The sequence below is a fragment of the Emys orbicularis genome, chromosome 14 (genome assembly GCF_028017835.1).
Source record: "Emys orbicularis isolate rEmyOrb1 chromosome 14, rEmyOrb1.hap1, whole genome shotgun sequence".
Classification (NCBI taxonomy): domain Eukaryota; kingdom Metazoa; phylum Chordata; order Testudines; family Emydidae; genus Emys; species Emys orbicularis.
The window spans coordinates 35,024,787-35,043,073 of NC_088696.1; the positions used below are offsets into that span (position 1 = coordinate 35,024,787).

Consider the following 18,287-nt stretch of genomic DNA (forward strand, 5'->3'; position numbering starts at 1 on the left):
AAATACATTAAGGTAAAAAGGATCTTTAAAAACAAACAAACAGTTTTCTGTCCCATGTCTCAGCTATCATTCTCTACTATATTAATTGACAGTCAGGACTGGAGCCTGTAACTTACCAGCAGTCACTATTATGCAAGCTGTGTGTGGATGATTTTAACAACTCACTTCACTTTCTGCCATCTCTACACCATGGAGTCTCCTTCCACATTACTTAACATAACCAGTGTATGAATAGTAAAACTTCCCAGCTGAGACTTTGGGTAACAGCAAATAGGTTGTAAGATGGCCAAAACACCACCCACAAACCAAGTGTAGCCAGAGGTTTGACTACAAAGCATATTTTCAGGGATCTACCCACTGATTAAAATTTTAGAGATTAGAGGGAGTTTTGCAACAAATAGATGAGATCTCAGAGAGTTATGGAATTTATGTAAGGAACTCCCTCTTTGGCTCTTATCCAGAAAAATGCTGAACCTTGTACTTAATTTCAGGTACATAAGTAATCCTTTTGAAATCATTGGCTTAAATTCAAATACTTAAAGTTAAGCATTGGCTTAAATGCTTTTCCTGGATCAGGTCTTTTGACTGGGCACTGACAGATGGGCAAACCACTTGCACAACATGTCTATAGCCACCTGAGGGATATTGATTCCTGAATGACAGACCAAATACAAAAGAGCTTTTTGGTGTGTGTTTGAGAGCTAAGGGTGAAGACCATATATTACAGCCTGAATACTCTTACCCTGCAAGAACTTGCTCTACTGCTTTACTTTTATCAACTTTCCTACTGCTTTAGGAGAGGTTCCACCCACAAGTTACAGCAGCGATGTGAGTAACAATACTTCAGGGATTTCAAATGCTTCTGAAGAGACAGAAACTCAGAAGATTAAGAAATTTGTAAATGAAAGCATGGAGGCCCATGATGAAGTTTTAGCTGAAACATCAAGTAAAGAAGATCTGGATAGCCTGCATACTAACGTTACCAGTAACATTCAGAAGGATGGGCAAGAAGCTAATTCTCACAAATGCCCAAATTTCAGTACTAATGAAGAAGGTAATGTACACTGTAAAGAGACACACAGAAGTGAAAAGAGAAACAGATGATGAGCCAAACTTTTTGCTGATATACATCCCCAGTGACCTGATTGAATTCATTGGGGTTGCCTGGGATGTAAGAATGAGGAACTTGGCTTAGCATCTTTCCACAGTATGTAACTGAGGAAAATGGAGTTTTGGGTAACATGGCATTAAACACCAATAAAGTTTAAAAAAAGGGGGGGGGGGCTGATGCTTTGGTGCCTTTAGAAGTGAAACAATTACATTGAAATGTAGGTCAATTTCTTTCTTTCAAAATGCAAAAATCAACTTATATAATTCAAAGGAGTTCACTGGTATGATGTAAAGACAGAACGGTGAGATACAGCTGGATTGGGTACAAAACTTTGGAAATATATAATGGAAGAAAAAATTCATCATGTTGGGTCTAATAACACTTTCCTAATCTTAAAAATTTCTCATGTACTTTGGACCTAATTCTGCAAGTTAGACATATCCTTATATTTTCTAACACATTGAGTTTCATGAATGCAGAAAAATCCAAATTTCCTTAGTGTAGACAAGGCTAGAGACTGGAGATAAGATTAATTTAGATCAGTGATAGCTTTGAATATCAGAAGGGAGACAGACCTCAATTAGGGACTTAACAGACAAATAACTGACTAAATATTTTTCCTTATGCCTTAGCGATACTAGTAGGGAATATGGCTACCGAAGGTGCCCTGGTTACTGAACTGGATGAGTCTGCAGAAACAGAGCAAATTAAACTGGAGATACCAGAGAAGCTTTTCATTGATGTATGTATTAGGGCTGAGTATGTAATCATTTGTTTCGTATTTTGAGGGATCCAAATTTAGATCACATCAGTTGCCCACAAATTCACTCCTCTTATATACTGGCTAAACAATTGCGTGTGGCCCAGGTTTTGTAGAACTTTCCACTGCCAACAAAAATTCCCTGAAAAAAATATGAAGGACAATGCAACATCTCCTGCCTGGGAACTATATGGCATCTGGCGAGGTTTTCTGAAGTTCCTTTGGTAAATTTCTTGACACATCTTCCACATCTTGTCTGCTCTGTTGCACACAGTAGTTCTAAAGTCAAACTGTTTAGAACTCTGAAATCTACTTTCATTTTGTGTAAAAAAAAAAAGTTTTCAATTTTAAAAAGATGTCAATTACAATATAATTATTCTCAGTGGAAAAAAATGTATCCAAGAGTTAGCCAAAACCCAAATCTAATGTACAATGAAAAATATAAACTACTGAACAAAAAATCATGAGGAATAAATAGCCATCCAGTCATTTTGTATACATATTATTTGAGTCTAGAACAATAATTAATCTTTCAACAATAGTTATATTTAAAAAAAATAAAGAAATATATATTAGCCAGTATATATAATTAAAGATTACCAATCTAATACCCTTTTCAGGGCTGCCCAGAGGATTCAGGGGGCCTGGGGCAAAGCAATTTCGGGGGCCCCTTCCATAAAAAATAGTTGCAATACTATAGAATACTATATTCTCGTGGGGGCCCCTGTGGGGCCTGGGGCAAATTGTCCAACTTGCCCCCCCCCCCAGGCGGCCCTGACTCTTTTTCTGTTATTTGGGCCCTGAGTATATAGATAAAGTTAAACAAATACATAACTATAATTAAGGATATGCGTAATCCCACTGAAAAAAACTCTCTCTATATGTAATAGCATAGAGAATCTGAAGTAACCAAAAAAGAAAAAAAATCATATTTAAACTTTAAGGGATGCAGATTCTGCCCCTACTGACAAACTCAGAATTCTGAAATTATTATTTTTCAAAGCACTCTCTCTATTCTCTTATTTAGAATCAGGATGCAGTGATTTGTGTTTTATTAGCAATGTATCTTTTAATTGTCTTTTAGTTTCTCTTTCCCTAAGGGGGGGTGTGACACTTTTTGCCTTGGTGGAATGCTCACTACAATGTACTCCCACTGGTTACTTTATACTTTGTCTAGCTGTGAATATTTGCTGGATCAAGCCCTTAATCTGCAATTTGTATGGTATCAGTTTAGAGTGCAGATTTTGAAGCCACTCAAAAACTAGCTTAAAAGCAATCTCAATATTGTGTGCACCCTCATTGGGAAAATCACCTGGGCTATGAGTAGGGCCCTACCAAATTCATGGCCATGAAAAACATGTCACGAACTGTGAAATCTGGTCTCCCCCCATGAAATCTGGTCTTTTGTGTGTTTTTGCCCTATACTATACAGATTTCACGGGGAGACCAGCATTTCTCAAATTAGGGGTCCTGACCCAAAAGGAAGTTGCAGGGGGGTCACAAGGTTATTTTAGGGGGGTCACGGTATTGCCACCCTTACTTCTGCACTGACTTCAGAGCTGGGCGGCCGGAGAGCGGCAGCTGTTGGCCAGGTGCCCAGCTCTGAAGGCAGTGCCACGCCAGCAGCAGCACAGAGCTAACGGTGGCAATACCGTACCATGACACGCTTACTTCTGCGCTGCTGCCTTCAGAGCTGGGCGGCCGGAGAGTGGTGTCTGCTGACTGAGGGCCCAGCTCTGCAGGCAGCAGCACAGAAGTAAAGGTGGCAATACCATACCAGGCCATCCTTACTTCTGCGCTGCTGCTGGCAGTGGTTCTGCCTTCAGAGGTGGGCTCCCAGCCAGCAGCCGCCGCTGCTCTCCAGCTGTCCAGTTCCGAAGGCAGTGTCTCCACCAGCTGCAGCACAGAAGTAAGGGTAGCAGTTCTGCAAGGCCCCCTACAATAACCTTGCAAAAAACAAACAAACCCACAACTCCTTTTTGGGTCAGGACCCCTACAATTACACCACAGTGAAATTTCAAATTTAAATAGCTATAATAATGAAATTTACGATTTTTTAAATCTCATGACCGTGAAATTGACCAAAACGGACCATGAATTTGGTAGGGCCCTGGCTATGAAGGATTTCTTTTCATGGGGCTACCTGGCCCTAGATCAAGCCCCTCTGCACTTGCCCTCATATTTGGTTAAAAAGTATTCAGTACCATTCTCATTAATTTGTTTCATTCATACTGAGAAAGATATGTTTAAAAGAACTCAGTTATGCATGGAAAATAAAAATAGGTACTATATCTTCCTCTTAAAAAATAGAAAAAAAAAGAAAGAGTATAACAACATCCTGTTGCATGAGTTTCCTTTTAACTCCTAGGAGACATTAATCTCTGAGCTATACAGACAAAGAAACAAGACCGAGATAAAATGCTAACAGATGCCAGTGCCCTGTGGTACTCTATTCTGCAGCTGTTTCCAGAATTGCTCAACAGTAGAGACACATTCTGGCAGCAACATCCAATACTCATGCTACTGCACTCAACAGTGACATCAAGGGGAAGGACAGTGATAAGACCAGTGGAGAGAAGCTCTACCAACAGTACAATACCCAGCACTCCTGCCACAGTGTTTACAGTGGTTCTTAGAAGTGACTTAAGTAGGAAGGATAGAGGGAACCCTTTGGAAAGGGGCTGTACCAATGCCAGCCAGCAGATCCCTTTATCCTGCAGCAGTTCCACATAATTTTATCAACCAGTAACAAGCAGGAAGAGCAGTGAGTGTGGGAGCCTAGAAGCTCCAGCAGCAACCCCCTTCATTTTTTAAAATTAATCTGTGCGTACTATTGCTTCAGTATTGCCAACCTCAAGAGATCAAAAATCACGAGATTTAAAAAAAAAACATCAAATCAAGTTTTTTGGCCAGTCTTTGGATTTTTAAACTCCCCTCTACTACTCTGCCAATGTGTGTGAGATTACGTGAAGTTGAAGAGTCAACCTTTAACGTACGTAAAAATGCATGCCTCTCCCTGGGTGCTCAGATGGAGACTCCACTTACCCTTTCCTGACCTCTATGCAAGGGGAACTGCCATCCATTTCCTATTACTGTGTTGGCTCTCTCCCCTCTTAGTTTATTTCCTTTGATAAAAGGAGGGCTGGATGGTAAATCATTTGAGAACACTTGCATGTAGAATTTATATTACTTTTTCCCGTTGATGAGTCATGGATATACATATTAAAGACCTTTCCACTAACTTCTGCTTTCTGAATTTAGCTGAGCAGGGTGCAGAGGAGTGTCAGGAGAGGGGGGGCTGAGGCAAAAATGAGAATTGCATATTGTATGCAACAGCAGAAAAGAAAAATGCTCTGATATTACGCCTGAATAAATTCATGTTTACATAGTACCAGGGGTGAAAGTAGCACAGAGGACTTACTGGTACGCGGGCCTGGAGCCGGGCCCCCAGAAGAGGGCGGGGCCTCTGGCAGAAGGCGCGGGGCTGGGGGTCAGCCTCCCCCAGCCAGCCCATCCATGCTGCCTGGCCCGCGGTGGAGTTCCGGCAACGATTTAAAAGGACCCGGGGAAACTGGTTCTTTGTCTCTCCATTCTGTTATCTCTGTTGTCTGCTGGCTTGTAAATTCCTTCAGGTCACTTATCCCTCTTGTGTAGTCCCCTTGTATGACCTGAGTGCCACTGTGCTTTAACGTTGGCTGCGTAGGGGCCGGTACCAGCGGCCACTTCTTACTGGTAAACCGCACCGGCCCACTTTCACCCCTGCATAGTACTGCAATAAAAGAACAGGTGACTAATCAATATTAGCTAATGGGCAGCTAACGAGTAACCAGCATCTTTAGGGAGCACAGTGTTATGTAATCTCCCTCCATTAAATATTTCAAAAAAAAAAAAGAGTTGAAAATATTTGTAGTACTCCAAAAATGATCTTATATAATGGCAGTGTTTGTGTGCAAAAATGTATGTCGGTCATTCATATAAGCCATAATTTCATAGTAAAAGCGATATGGGAGTGGATGAGCCTTCTTCCCTCACTCCTCCCTGCCTTCCATTCCTCATAGAGCTTACCCAGAAGCCATGTTGCTATTACATTCCCCCACTGTAGTTGCAGATGACCACCTCTGAGAGGAATAGATGTTACAAAGGGGGAGTAGGAAGCAACAGTAACATGTCTATCTAGAAATCTCTTGGGTTTGAGCGGCACATATGCAGTGCAGATGTTCCCTGGACACCCCCAAATCAGCCTATGCCCCCAGAGATCCCCCCCCCACACCTGACAGTGGGCATGTAGATGGGTTTCTGTAGGCTGACATGCAGGAGTGAACACTGCTTCTTCTTTTTAGAGCTGTCCTATCCTTTTCTCCTTCCTTCCTCCTGCATGGTAGTAGAGAGGATTTGGTGCTCTAAGACTATTGCTAGCCTGATTTTGGAGGCAGATATTCTATTCCATATTAGGCATGCATTTGAAAGACAAGGTTGCCATTTTGGAGGGGGGACACAATTGTGGAGAGTTCTAATTAGAGTGTCAGTTTTAAAAGTTTTGCTTCAGAGCTCAGCTTTCAAATGGGGTTTTGCTTTTTAGGCGTTAGAAATTGCCTATACCATTGATAAGCTATTTTGTGATCTGCTTCAGGAACTGCCTGATTTAGAAGATGTGGATGTTAGTGAATTCTCACCAGTAGAGGAAAACTCAATCAGAAAGGTGAGCTTCTTGCTAATTATTCTTATCAGGCTGGTGCTCTTCTACTCACATTTACTAATACATTATAATATGTACAATAAAGTATAAATTGTGCATTTCTGTGTGAGAGGTGGAATAGTTATTTAATTTATAAAATGTGATCGGCAAAATTTACCAGCACATTCGCTATACATTAAAACAATGAGTTGCATGTTACCTTTCAATTTGAATTGCCACCTTATCACACTGTAACAAAAGGATAGTAATGTGAAACCTAAATAAGATGGACCTCTCAAGAGTGTATTGTATTTCATTTTTACTTATAAAATATGAAAGAATGATATACATGTACTGTAATGAATTGGATTGATTGACAAACTGCCCTCTACCGAATAAAATAAGAGGTGCTCAATTGGATTTCATAGGCCCAATGCTGCTAACAGCCATAAGATATAGTCTTATTCTGCTCTGTTGGTAGGAGCCTGCAGTTAGTTTTAAACCCACAGTTGCCAATGAGATTCCAAATGAGCAAAATATGCAGCATAGTGGCAACTGTCAAGTCCCAGGTGAATGTCGATTGCTATAGAATTACATATAAATGATACAAAATGGTATTTTTCTGTCCTGGTGTTATATAGAAGCTATTAATATTGGCTTAATTGGATAAATTGTATAATCCAGTTGTATAACTGGATACATTAAAATTGGAAAGCTACCTAAGAACATATTTCTCATCACTAGTCACCTCTCCATTCTTCAGTCACGTGTACCCAGTGGATGGCAACAATAGAAGCACCTTCAGAAACTTTCCAGAATTTTTAGTTCCCCTTCACCTGAGGCAGGAGTCTACTTTATGCAATCTTAAAAGAACCTTTGATTTACCTACAACAGAAAAATCCATGTGGTTTTTTCTTCTCCTCTGGACATGAATCTAGAAAACTAGAAACAATTAATGCTTTAGTCCTCAATTAATAATTTGTTCTGATATACTGTATGCAAATACTTGACCAGATCTACTACAGCAACTCCTTACTTAAAGTCGTCCCGGTTAACGTTTCGTTGTTACATTGCTGTTCAATTAGGGAACATGCTTGTTTACAGTTGTGCAATGCTCCCTTCTAATGTCGCCTGCTTTGTCCACTGCTTGCAGGAAGAGCAGCCCGTTGCAGCTAGCTGGTGGGGGCTTGGAACCAGGGTGGACAGGCAGCTCCCCCTATCAGCTCCCCGCCCCCCTAAGTTCCCTGTGCAGCAGCTGCCCAGCAGGCTAGCAATTGCAGCTGTCCCTCCCCCCACTGCCATGTGCTGCTCCTGCCCTCTGCCTTGGAGCTGCTCCCCGAGACTCCTGCTTGCTGTGCGGGGGGGGGGGGGAGGGAAGGAAGAGGGGGGCTAATGTCAGGGTGTCCCCCTCCCCCCTGCTCCTGCACCCCGCTTACCCCATCTTCCATAGAGCAGGGGACACACACGACAGGGTTCAGGACAGAGGGAGCTTGCTGGCAGCAGCAGCTGTGGTCTCAGCAAGCTGATCTAATTAACAAGGCAGTGTACTTAAAGGGGAAATGCGCATCATCACTGTGTAACAGTATTAAATTGTTTGTTTAAAACTTATACTCTCTGTGCGTGTGTGTATATATATATATATATAGTCTTTTGTCTGGTGAAAAAAAATTCCCTGGAACCTAACCCCCTCATTTACATTAATTCTTATGGGGAAATTGGATTCACTTAACATCATTTCGCTTAAAGTCACATTTTTCAGGACCATAACTACAACGTTAAGTGAGGAGTTACTGTATTTGGTCAGCTACACTGCATTTTAATCTGTTAGAATAGTGCCATCTTGTGAAAATAATCAGAAAGACTCAGTACACATTTGTACAGGCAGTGCTGGGGAATGAAACAATCATTTATGCATAGTTATTGAGATTAACAGCTGACAGAAAATCAAATAAGGAGAAAAACTAGCAAGATATCAGCCCTACACTGTAACTAGTCCCATATGTAATTTTCCACGCTGGCCTCATCCCCTTCTTCTTTACATGGACCCTTGGGAGTAGGCCCACTCCCCAAAATTTTCCCTCCCGCAAAGAATAAAGGTCCATACAAAGGATGCCCAGTTTGTATTTAGCTTAAAAGCCCTCCATCCATGTAAATCAAAACTGCGGTTCTCAGCCCAAACTTGCCCCCATTCCTGTATGTGGGACTGGAATAGGCAAATGGCTCCTTCAGGGCCCCCCACTGCAATGTATTGACCCCACATCACCTGTCCCTCCAGGGGGCAGAGCAGGAGAATCAGGAGCTGCAGGGCTCCTTGGGCACCTGCCTCCCACAGCACACTGTGACTCACCCACAAGTGCTAATGGAGGGTCTCTACCAGGACCATCCTCAAGGCTGGTGGCAATTTGTCCACCCTCCCTCACTTGTCCCTGGATTAGGGGAAGCCAACCAGCACTCTGACTCCACCTGAGCTGAAGCTAAGTGCAAGATGAAGGCTGTCATTCAGACACACAACCCCAATGGAGAGCACTTCCAGCAGGGCCCCACAGGGTCACCCTGGGGCTGCCCCAGTACCCTAGCTCTGACCAGAAGTCCCAATGGAGATCCCATGCTGCTGCTGAACCTGTAACCCCAAGTGTACCCTGGCCTTGTTCCATGTCATCTCTGCCCCCTGACATCGTGTGACTGCTGAGCTTTAGTTGCAAATGACCTGATTTAGAGCAGGCTGAATCCCTGGGGAGCTGGGATCAGGGAGCCAGCCAACTTCCCAGTGGCCCAGGAATGGGCCAATCAGAACCACTGGAGACAGGCAAGAGAGCCTAACAAGACAGCCAGAAATACTGCATGAGAACCTCTCCCCTAAGGCTGAAAAAGAGCACAGGGCCCAAGAAGCCCCACTCCATAAGTGGGACAGGCACAAATAACCTCAACTGCTTTGCCATTTATACAGCTTTGATTTGTTTTGATTATTTTAATTAAAAAATCTGAAAGACATAATTTATTGGTACTTCAATTTGGTGATTGACTCCTGGCATACATTAGAAATTTATATTCTTTAAAAACAAAAAACAAAAAAACCCCACTTAAAACATATGAATAGGTTCAGATAATTTTAGTTAGTGGCATCTAGAATGTTTTATAGGCTGCAGATCCTCCAACATTGAAAACTGCTTAATCAAGTGTGCCTTCATTTTATGAACTCTAATTAGTTTATGACATGCCAGTTAAGACTGATGTCTGATAACTGATTGGGGGAAAATTCAGCTCTTTTCCACCAGGCAACCCTGATATTTCTGCTTTCCTTGATCTCTGTATGAAGTGGATGTTGTATGTATGGTGGGGGAGCAGGGTATTAAAACTGAGAACTGTCTCATGGATCTAAGAGCCGAAGTTTGCCTTTGAATTGTAATAGTCCATCCCTTAGTGGCTACTTCAGTAGTAACAGATTATTTTCAATTATGTTGTCTACCTTTATAGCAAGCATGTCATCCAAAGATTGAAATCATTTCTGAAGTGAGTGATGACAAGGACTCTGCATCAGAGGAAAACAAAACCTTATTTGGGAACTCAATAACAGAAGAGATCCCAACAGCCATCTTTTCAAATATATGTAAGGTACCTGAAGACAGTCAAAGGGAAACCACAAGACTCCTTGTAGAAGGTTTAGCAGAGCCTTGGAGTCCAGAGAGCGACTTAGAGAGCAAAGTTAAACAAGCCAAACCTTTGAAACCATTGATACAAGAGATTATTGCTGAACCAATGGATGAGATACTGACATCAGCAGCCTACAATAAAGTGGATGACCTAACCCCAGAGGAATTGGACAACAAAGACAGTCACATTAAACCCTCCTGCCCTGGTAAGATTATTGTAACAGAATTTAAAAGAAAAAAAACCAAACAGGTAAACAAGGGGGAAATGGGAGATGGTGGCTGTATTTTGAAAGAAGGAGTTTGTTCACCCATTGACAGTGACCTTAGCTAGTTAGGACTGGGGGGAAGAAGGGACTGAGGAAATCCCTTCGTGCTCTTCCCCCCAGTTTGTTGTACCCTACTGGGATCCCAGTAGGTTGAGACAGAGTATTTTTCTGTGACTATTTCCATGCAAATGTTCATAGTAGGTTTCCATAATTGGGATTTGTTTCTTTTTCCAGTAATAAAGATGATTAATCACAATTTCACTTGTCTTCATGTTTTAACAGAGAATAGCACTGCGGACAAAACAGTGCAGTGCCTGGCAGAAAATGGAGGATCCCCTCATAAACCACAAGAAGATAACGAGGACATCGAATATGGATTAGATTAAGTGATGAATAAAAATGGACAAAATCTGGAATATACCATCCGGCCCACTATTTGTGGTTACTCCTACTGTGGGTCCCTCAGTAAAACACCTGAAAATACACTTCGTGTGATGTCATTCATAAAATGACTGCCTTAATATAAGAACTTTGTGTTCTATCACAAAGTCAGCCAGTCATGGCCAACATAACAGTATAGCTCTCAGAAGCACTACATTAAAGTGCAGCATTTCTGTGAATGATGCCAGACAAAACTGTGCCACACTGCTATGCAGAAGAGAGTGGCTAATTGCCAGCTAACCCACAGGTACCAAGTGCTTTATGGTCTGATTTTCAAAGGTTCTGAGCACCTATAGCTCCCATTGCAGTCAATCACTTGAGAGCACTCAGTACCTTTAAACATCAGGTCAGTAATGTTTAAAGGTTGAATTGAGGTTTGTTTTGAGAAGTTATTTCTCATGTCTTTCAAAAAATAGGGAAGTTAAATGTTTCATTTATTTCTGTAGTTTTAATCCACTGTGTTACATTTATTTTTATTCGGTCTAAAGAAAATCCTGTTATTAAGGTGTTGCATTGTTAATTTGTACAATTTCCATGTATGTATATTCCAGCAAATACTTACCAAACATGCTCACTGAAAATAAAGTTAGTTTGCTTCTTAGTAAGATATGTTAAGACTTTAAAACTCAGATATTCATAATTATATGCAGAAAGTGTACAGAAATACTGTGTTCCTGCATGCAAATTATGGGTGTACATTTCTGCACACAGAGTTAGGTTGTACCTAACTTATCAAAGAACTGTGATGAAGATGCACCCCCCACATCACACTTTTATACATGGAACAAGTTTCAGCCCTGAGAATTAAGACTTTTCAGTTAATTTTTTAAAAATTAAAACAGATTAAAATATTTTCCTGTTAGGGACATCTGAGATGAAGAGGGCACACAGTTTTGTTGTTGATAGGCTTTCTCTAAACTGCCCAAATTCTGGGACTAGCTCCACAAATCTTTTAGGGAAATAACAAGTCAGTCAGCAACAACAGGCCTGAAGTTTCTGCTATTACGTTGGAGGCCAGAAGAAAGCTGTACTGAGTGGAACCATTTCTTCTCTTCTAGACTTCTCTTTTACCCTGTAGTGGCAGCCTTGTGCCAAAATTAAGTGTGGGCTCAGCTGAGACTCTGAGCTCTGGTCCCTCCTCATTCAATACTGCTGAACAAGGGGACAGGATTGCAGGAATTTATGCAAGGGGTTCACACTAGAGCTTTGCTTCCTTTGTGCCACTGTAGAGGGGAAGTTTGGGAGAATGACCAGTGGAAACACAATTTCATGGATCACTTAGCTCGTGGCCTCCAAAGTCTATGTGGTTAAATTCCTTCTTCACCCCCACACCCCCTCTGTACCTCACCACACACATTGAATTGCTGCATACGGTGGTTCCCTTGCAAATCCCAATCTGGTGAAGTGCAGGATGTGAAGCACTACACCCAACTAATCAGAAGCAAATTGTTGCACAGAAACAGCTAAGTTCTTCTTATGAGTGGAGGTGGCAGGGCACCTGGAAAGCCTATAGTAGGAAATTGAAAAAGAGGGAGAGGTTGCTAGAAACTCCATCCAATTCCTCCACATACCACCCTGTGAAAAGCATTCCCACTTTCTTCTTTGAGTGATTGCACATGTCCATTCCACTTTAGGTGTGTGTGCACTCCCAGTTCACCCAAGCTGGATAGTTTTTCCTCATAATGGTAGCCATTGGAGCGCCCATGAGTTCCCCACTTGCTTGTGCTTCTAGCTGGTGGTATAACGGGGAGGGGCCTCCCTGACCTTCTCTCAGTTCCTTCTCACGACCTGTGGTCGGTAGAGTGTGTGCACCTGCTCACACAAATTCCTGAGTCAGGTGTCCTCAAGTGATATTTGCAAGGCTGCAACCTGTTCATTGGTACATACTTGCACTAGTCATTATGCTATTTCCCAAGCAACAAGCATCAAGGGCTGATGCTGCTAGATTTGGAAAAATTGTGTTGCAGTTCCTGTTGAGCTTCCGAAACCCTCCTCCTTACCATATTGCTTGTGAGTTGCCTAAAGTGGAATGGACGTGGGGGAGGGATAGTTCAGTGGTTTGAGCATTGGCCTGCTAAACCCAGGGTTGTGAGTTCAATCCTTGAGGGGGCCATTTAGGGAGCTGGGGCAAAAATCTGTCTGGGGATTGGTCCTGCTTTGAGCAGGGGGTTGGACTAGATGACCTCCTGAGGTCCCTTCCAACCCTGACATTCTATGATTCTATGTGCAATCATTCAAAGTCTAGCGAACTATCTTTCTGTGGAGTCTCCTCCCTGTGGGGTTAGCCTCTGGATGGGTCTTTGTCTTTCCATTCTGTTATGATCTCTCTAGGCTCTCTGGGTGTTGTCTGCTGGCTTGTAAGTGTCTCCTGTTCCTTTGGGTCACTTATCCCTCTTGTGTGGTTCCCTTGTATGACCTTGGTGCCACTGCACCCCTCATGACTCCTTCTGCCCACTCCTGGTGTCTCTAATGGCTGGATCCTCACAGGAGTGCCTGTGTCCAGGGCCAGTATCTCCTTGGCTGAACTTTAATCTATTTAGGAACACTATGTGAAGTCCCCCGTAGTCCTGGATTTTTTCAGACACACACACCTAGCCTAGCAAGGTACCTGGTGGCAGGAGGCGTTTGAGGTGTACGCAGACCTAGCCCTTCAGGAACATGACAACATGGGAAAGTAAAACTGCTATTTTTACCTTATTGGGGAGGAAGCCAGAGAGGTCTGCACCACTGTCTCAAGTATCACAGTAATTCTAGGAGCCCTGGAGACCTATTGCTCCCCAAAGCAGAATGAAACTGGAGCGTGTACAAGGGTTAGCCAGGGCTCGACCCTCTCCGGGGTGGCGGGGAGCCACACCGGCTCACTACATACAGTTGTCGTTCCGGGGAATTAGTCTGTCCGTGGGGGTCTCCCTCGGCAGCCCTTGCGGTAACTGAAATAAACTCCGTAAGCCCAGGCCCTCAGACAGGGCTGAGCAGTGACAGTACAAACAGTTGGGAGCCCAGGCCCTGAGTCAGGGTGGGGCAACAATGAGTCAGGGGCTCAGGCAGGGCTGAGCAATAACAATAGGCCCAAGCCTCCAAGGCCTGGGAGAGGGGGAGACTGCCACCCATGAGTTGGGTGGCAGGGGGGACGCAGGCCCTCCCACTCCACGGCGTCCCAGCCGGGGCCCTAGCAGTGGCAGAAGACCCGCTGCTGTGTCAGTGGGGATCCTGGCCGCAACACACTGACATGGGCTCTGGCAGTGCTGCAGCCAGACTAGGGTCGGCTGCCCCTGGGCTACTTCCAGACTCCCCCTCAGGTCGTACCTGGGTCAGGGTGTTGTCCTCTGGGGGATCCAGCACCAGGGGTTCTTCGGGGCAGTGGGAGATCAGCAGGCCTGCAGCTCCTCCGGGTAGCGAGCGCAGGGCAGGCCCGGCAGCTCCTCCGGGTAGCGAGCGCAGGGCGGGTCCGGCAACTCCTCCGGGTAGCGAGCGCAGGGCAGGCCCGGCAACTCCTGTGGGTAGGGAGCGCAGGGCAGGCCCGGCAGCTCCACCGGGTAGCGAGCGCAGGGCAGGCCCGGCAGCTCCTCCGGGTAGCGAGCGCAGGGCAGGCCCGGCAGCTCCTCCGGGTAGCGAGCGCAGGGCGGGTCCGGCAACTCCTCTGGGTAGCGAGCGCAGGGCAGGCCCGGCAACTCCTCTGGGTAGCGAGCTCAGGGCAGGCCCGGCCAGTCCTGGCGGCCGCCTTGGGCCGCGGGGGTTTCCCAGTCGCGGGCTAGGCTAGAGACATCTGGCCTCTCCGGTGGCTGGGACCTTACTGAGCTATGAGGGCAAGCCTTTATACTTCCGGGTCACCGCCTGACCCTCTGAGGGGCGGGGCTCAGAGCTCCCTAGCTCCGCCCACTCCGGCCGGGCTCTTCCCTCTCCGGGGTGGTGGGGAGCCACACCGCCTCACTACATACCTCGCCCCCCGAGTCTGGCTCCCGCTCGTCGGGGTCAGGCTCTTCCATCCCTCCTAGGCAGGACAGGAAGTCTGCGTTCGCATGCTCCTTACCAGCCCTATGCTGGATGGTGAAAGCGTAGGGCTGTAAGACCAGAACCATCGCAGTAAGCGATCGTTGTTATTTTTCATTCTCATCAACCATCGGAGGGGGGCATGGTTCATGACTACTGTGAACGGAGTCCCAAGGAGGTAGTACCATAGGGCATCACAGGCCCACTTCACGGTGAGTGCCTCTTTTTCGACCATGGCGTAGTTCTTCTCACAGGGAAATAATTTTTGGCTGAGGTATAGGACCGGGTGGTCCTCTCCATCAAATTCTTGGGACAGGACGGCCTCCAGCCCCACCTCCGAGGCATCCGTGTGGAGGATGAACCCACGGTTGAAGTCCGGGCTGTATAGGACCGGCTCCTGGCAGAGACACGTCTGGAGTGTCCGGAAGGCATCTTCGCGGTCTGGGGACCACCGCACCTGCCGGGGACTGTCCTTTGTCAACAGTCCTGTTAAGGGTGCTGCGATGGAAGCAAACCGGGGGATGAACCGCCGATAGTATCCAGCGAGCCCCAGGAACTGTCGGACTTGGCGTTTCGTGGTGGGTGTCGGACAGGCTGCCAGGGCTTGCACTTTCCCGATGAAGGGTTTCACTCGTCCTCCCCCCTATGGTGTATCCTAGGTATGTGGCCTCCTGCCATCCGATGCGACACTTTTTCGGGTCTCGCCACACCGCCTCACTACAGAGTGACACAGGTTTTTCACTAGATACCAATCTGAAGCAGAAGGGATAAACCCCTATGTTACTGCCTTATGCACATTGGTTGTTACATGCAATATTTGGGAACTTGACAGACTCCCTAATTTGAGACAGGATCGTTTGCAGAACTTGGGACCACCACACACGAGTGGCTGCTCCAGGAAGGCACCCTCACATTAGACAGATGTTTAGACATGGGGCATGCAGTGGAAGCCTCAAGAGAGAAGGCCTAGGAGGCACAACTCCGTACGTGCAGTGAAACAACAGCAAAGGAGAGCAAATGGCCAGGTTTCCATAAATTAATAGATTGCAAGGCCAGAAAGGGACCGTTATGATCATCTAGTCTGACCCCCTGTATAGCACAGGCCATAGAACGTCTCAAAAATAATGTCTAGACTTCATCTTTCAGGAAAACATCCAATCTTGAATTAAAAATGGTCAGAGATGGAGAATCCAACATGACCCTTGGTGAATTGTTCCAATGGTTAATTACTCTCACTTCTCATTTCCAGTCTGAACTTACTTAGCTTCAACTTCCAGCCATTGGACCAAGTTATACCTTTCCCTGCTAGACTGAAGAGTCCATTATTAAATATTTGTTCCCTGTGTAGATATGTCTAGACTGTAATCAAGTCACCCCTTGACCTTCTCTTTATTAAGCTAAACAGATTGAGCACTTTGAGTCTGTCACTATAAGCATGCTTTTTAATCCTGTAATCATTCTCGTGGTTCTTCTCTGTATAGTCTCCAATTTATCAACGTCCTTCTTGAATTGTTGGCACCAAAACTGAACATGGTATTCCAGCAGTGGGTAGCACATGTTCAGCTAATTATCCATCACAATCTGCATTTCAGAGTCATTGCTTCCCAGAATAGTCCTCCAGCCTGTAAGTATGGCCTGGTTTCTTTGTTCCTAGATGTACATTTAGCTGTATTAAAAGCCATATTGGTTGGTTGTGGCCAGTTTATCAACCAGTCCAAATCACTTTGAATCAGTGACCTGTCCTCTTCACTGCATACCACTCCCCCACTTTTTGTGTCATCTGCAAACTTTATCTGTGATGATTTTATGTTTTCTTCCAGGATATTGATTAAAATTGTTAAATAGCATAGGGACAAGAACCAATCCCTGTGGGACCCCACTGAAAACACACCAGCTCAATGATTATTCCCCGTTTACAGTTACATTTTGAGACCTATCAGTTAGCCAGCTTTAATCCATTTAATGTGTGCCATGTTAATTTTATATCATTCTAGTTTTTTAATCAAAACGTCATGCAGTCCCAAAGTAAAATGCCTTCAGAAGTCTAAGTATATTATATCAACACTATCATCAACCAAACTTGTAATCTCATAAAAAAATATCGAGTTAGTTTGACAGGATTTATTTTCCATAAACCCAGGTTGAGTAGCATTAATTACATTACCCTTCTTTAGTTCTTTATTACTTGAGTTCCGTATCAGCCACTCCATTATCTTGCCCAGGATCTATGTCAGGCGGACAGGCCTATAATTACATGGGTCATTCTCATTACCCTTTTAAAAATTAGCATCACTTTAGCTTTCTTCCAGTCTTCTGGAACTTCCCCAGTCCTCCAAGATTTACTGAAAATCAGCATTAATGTTGAGTGTGCTCCCAGCCAGCTCCATATCCATAGTGAGACGAATTTATTGTGGGAGATAGCTTGAGCAGGTAAAGGAGATGTGCCCCGCATTAGGACAGCATTGCAAGGAATGTGACAAGTTGAACCATTTTAGCCATGTGTGCAAGAGCAGTGGAAGATCTCGGAAAGACTGCTGCAGACTTGCACAAGAGAGGGATTCCATGTCAGACAGTAGTGATGACATCATGACTCCCCTTGAGTTCAAGATCATATCAAGTTAAAGCTGGACAGGAAAACAACAAGGGATAGTACCAACCTCTCTGCATGCAACAATGTTAATAGGGGAAACGCCCTGTGCAATTTCAGCAGGATAGCAATCTAATAATGTACAAAGAGAGCTTAATGCAGCCCATAAGAAAATGTGACCTCATAGTAACTAACCCAAAAAAATAACAGTCCCCCCAGGGAACATGGGCCTCTGACTAATTCCACAGATCAAGATATTATGTCCATTCCACTGTGCCCCAGGTGAGATGACAACAGATTGAGAGACAGGAATAGTTTTAAGCCTGTGGGGTTTTGTCTTGAAGCTATACCCCCCACATGCTAATATGGGTTAGGCCTGGTCATTATTTGGATGGAGGACCTCCCGGGAAAACCCAGTAGCTGCAGAAAATGGACTTGGTAATTCAGCACATGGCCTTGTTCCTTGTGAACCGGTACTGGAGCAGCCTGGTGTTGGGGACGCTGCTATCCCTTGGCTCAGATGTCAGTCATGGTCAAAGAGAGCAAGTCATGGCAATTACAGATCCCATAGAACTGTTCTTTACACCCAGGGATGTTAATCCCAATGTCCTTGCTACAGTCCACATTCCACCTCCCTAAATTAGCAAATTGCCACTGGGACCTGCTGACTTGAACTCGCTAAGAGTTCAGGAGGCATTGTGCCTGCTGGATGCTTCTCCCCACCCTTGCATACCACAGGGAGGGTTGAGCCCTCACGGTATAAAATATATAAGGTCAAGTTGGAGCGAAGTCTGCCCTGAGGGCTGG

At 44.7% G+C, this 18,287-nt stretch overlaps 1 protein-coding gene across 1 annotated transcript in view; it reads left to right on the forward strand.

Annotated features, from left to right (window-relative positions):
* DNAAF1 (dynein axonemal assembly factor 1) overlaps positions 1 to 10,848 on the forward strand; it is a 28,448-nt gene extending 17,600 nt beyond the window's left edge. Inside the window, exons 9-13 of the mRNA XM_065416862.1 lie at positions 797 to 1,054; positions 1,744 to 1,853; positions 6,502 to 6,570; positions 10,021 to 10,402; positions 10,745 to 10,848. Of these exons, the coding sequence (XP_065272934.1) occupies positions 797 to 1,054; positions 1,744 to 1,853; positions 6,502 to 6,570; positions 10,021 to 10,402; positions 10,745 to 10,848 (923 nt within the window). The remainder of the gene's footprint in view (positions 1 to 796; positions 1,055 to 1,743; positions 1,854 to 6,501; positions 6,571 to 10,020; positions 10,403 to 10,744) is intronic.
* The last annotated feature ends 7,439 nt before the right edge of the window (positions 10,849 to 18,287 follow it).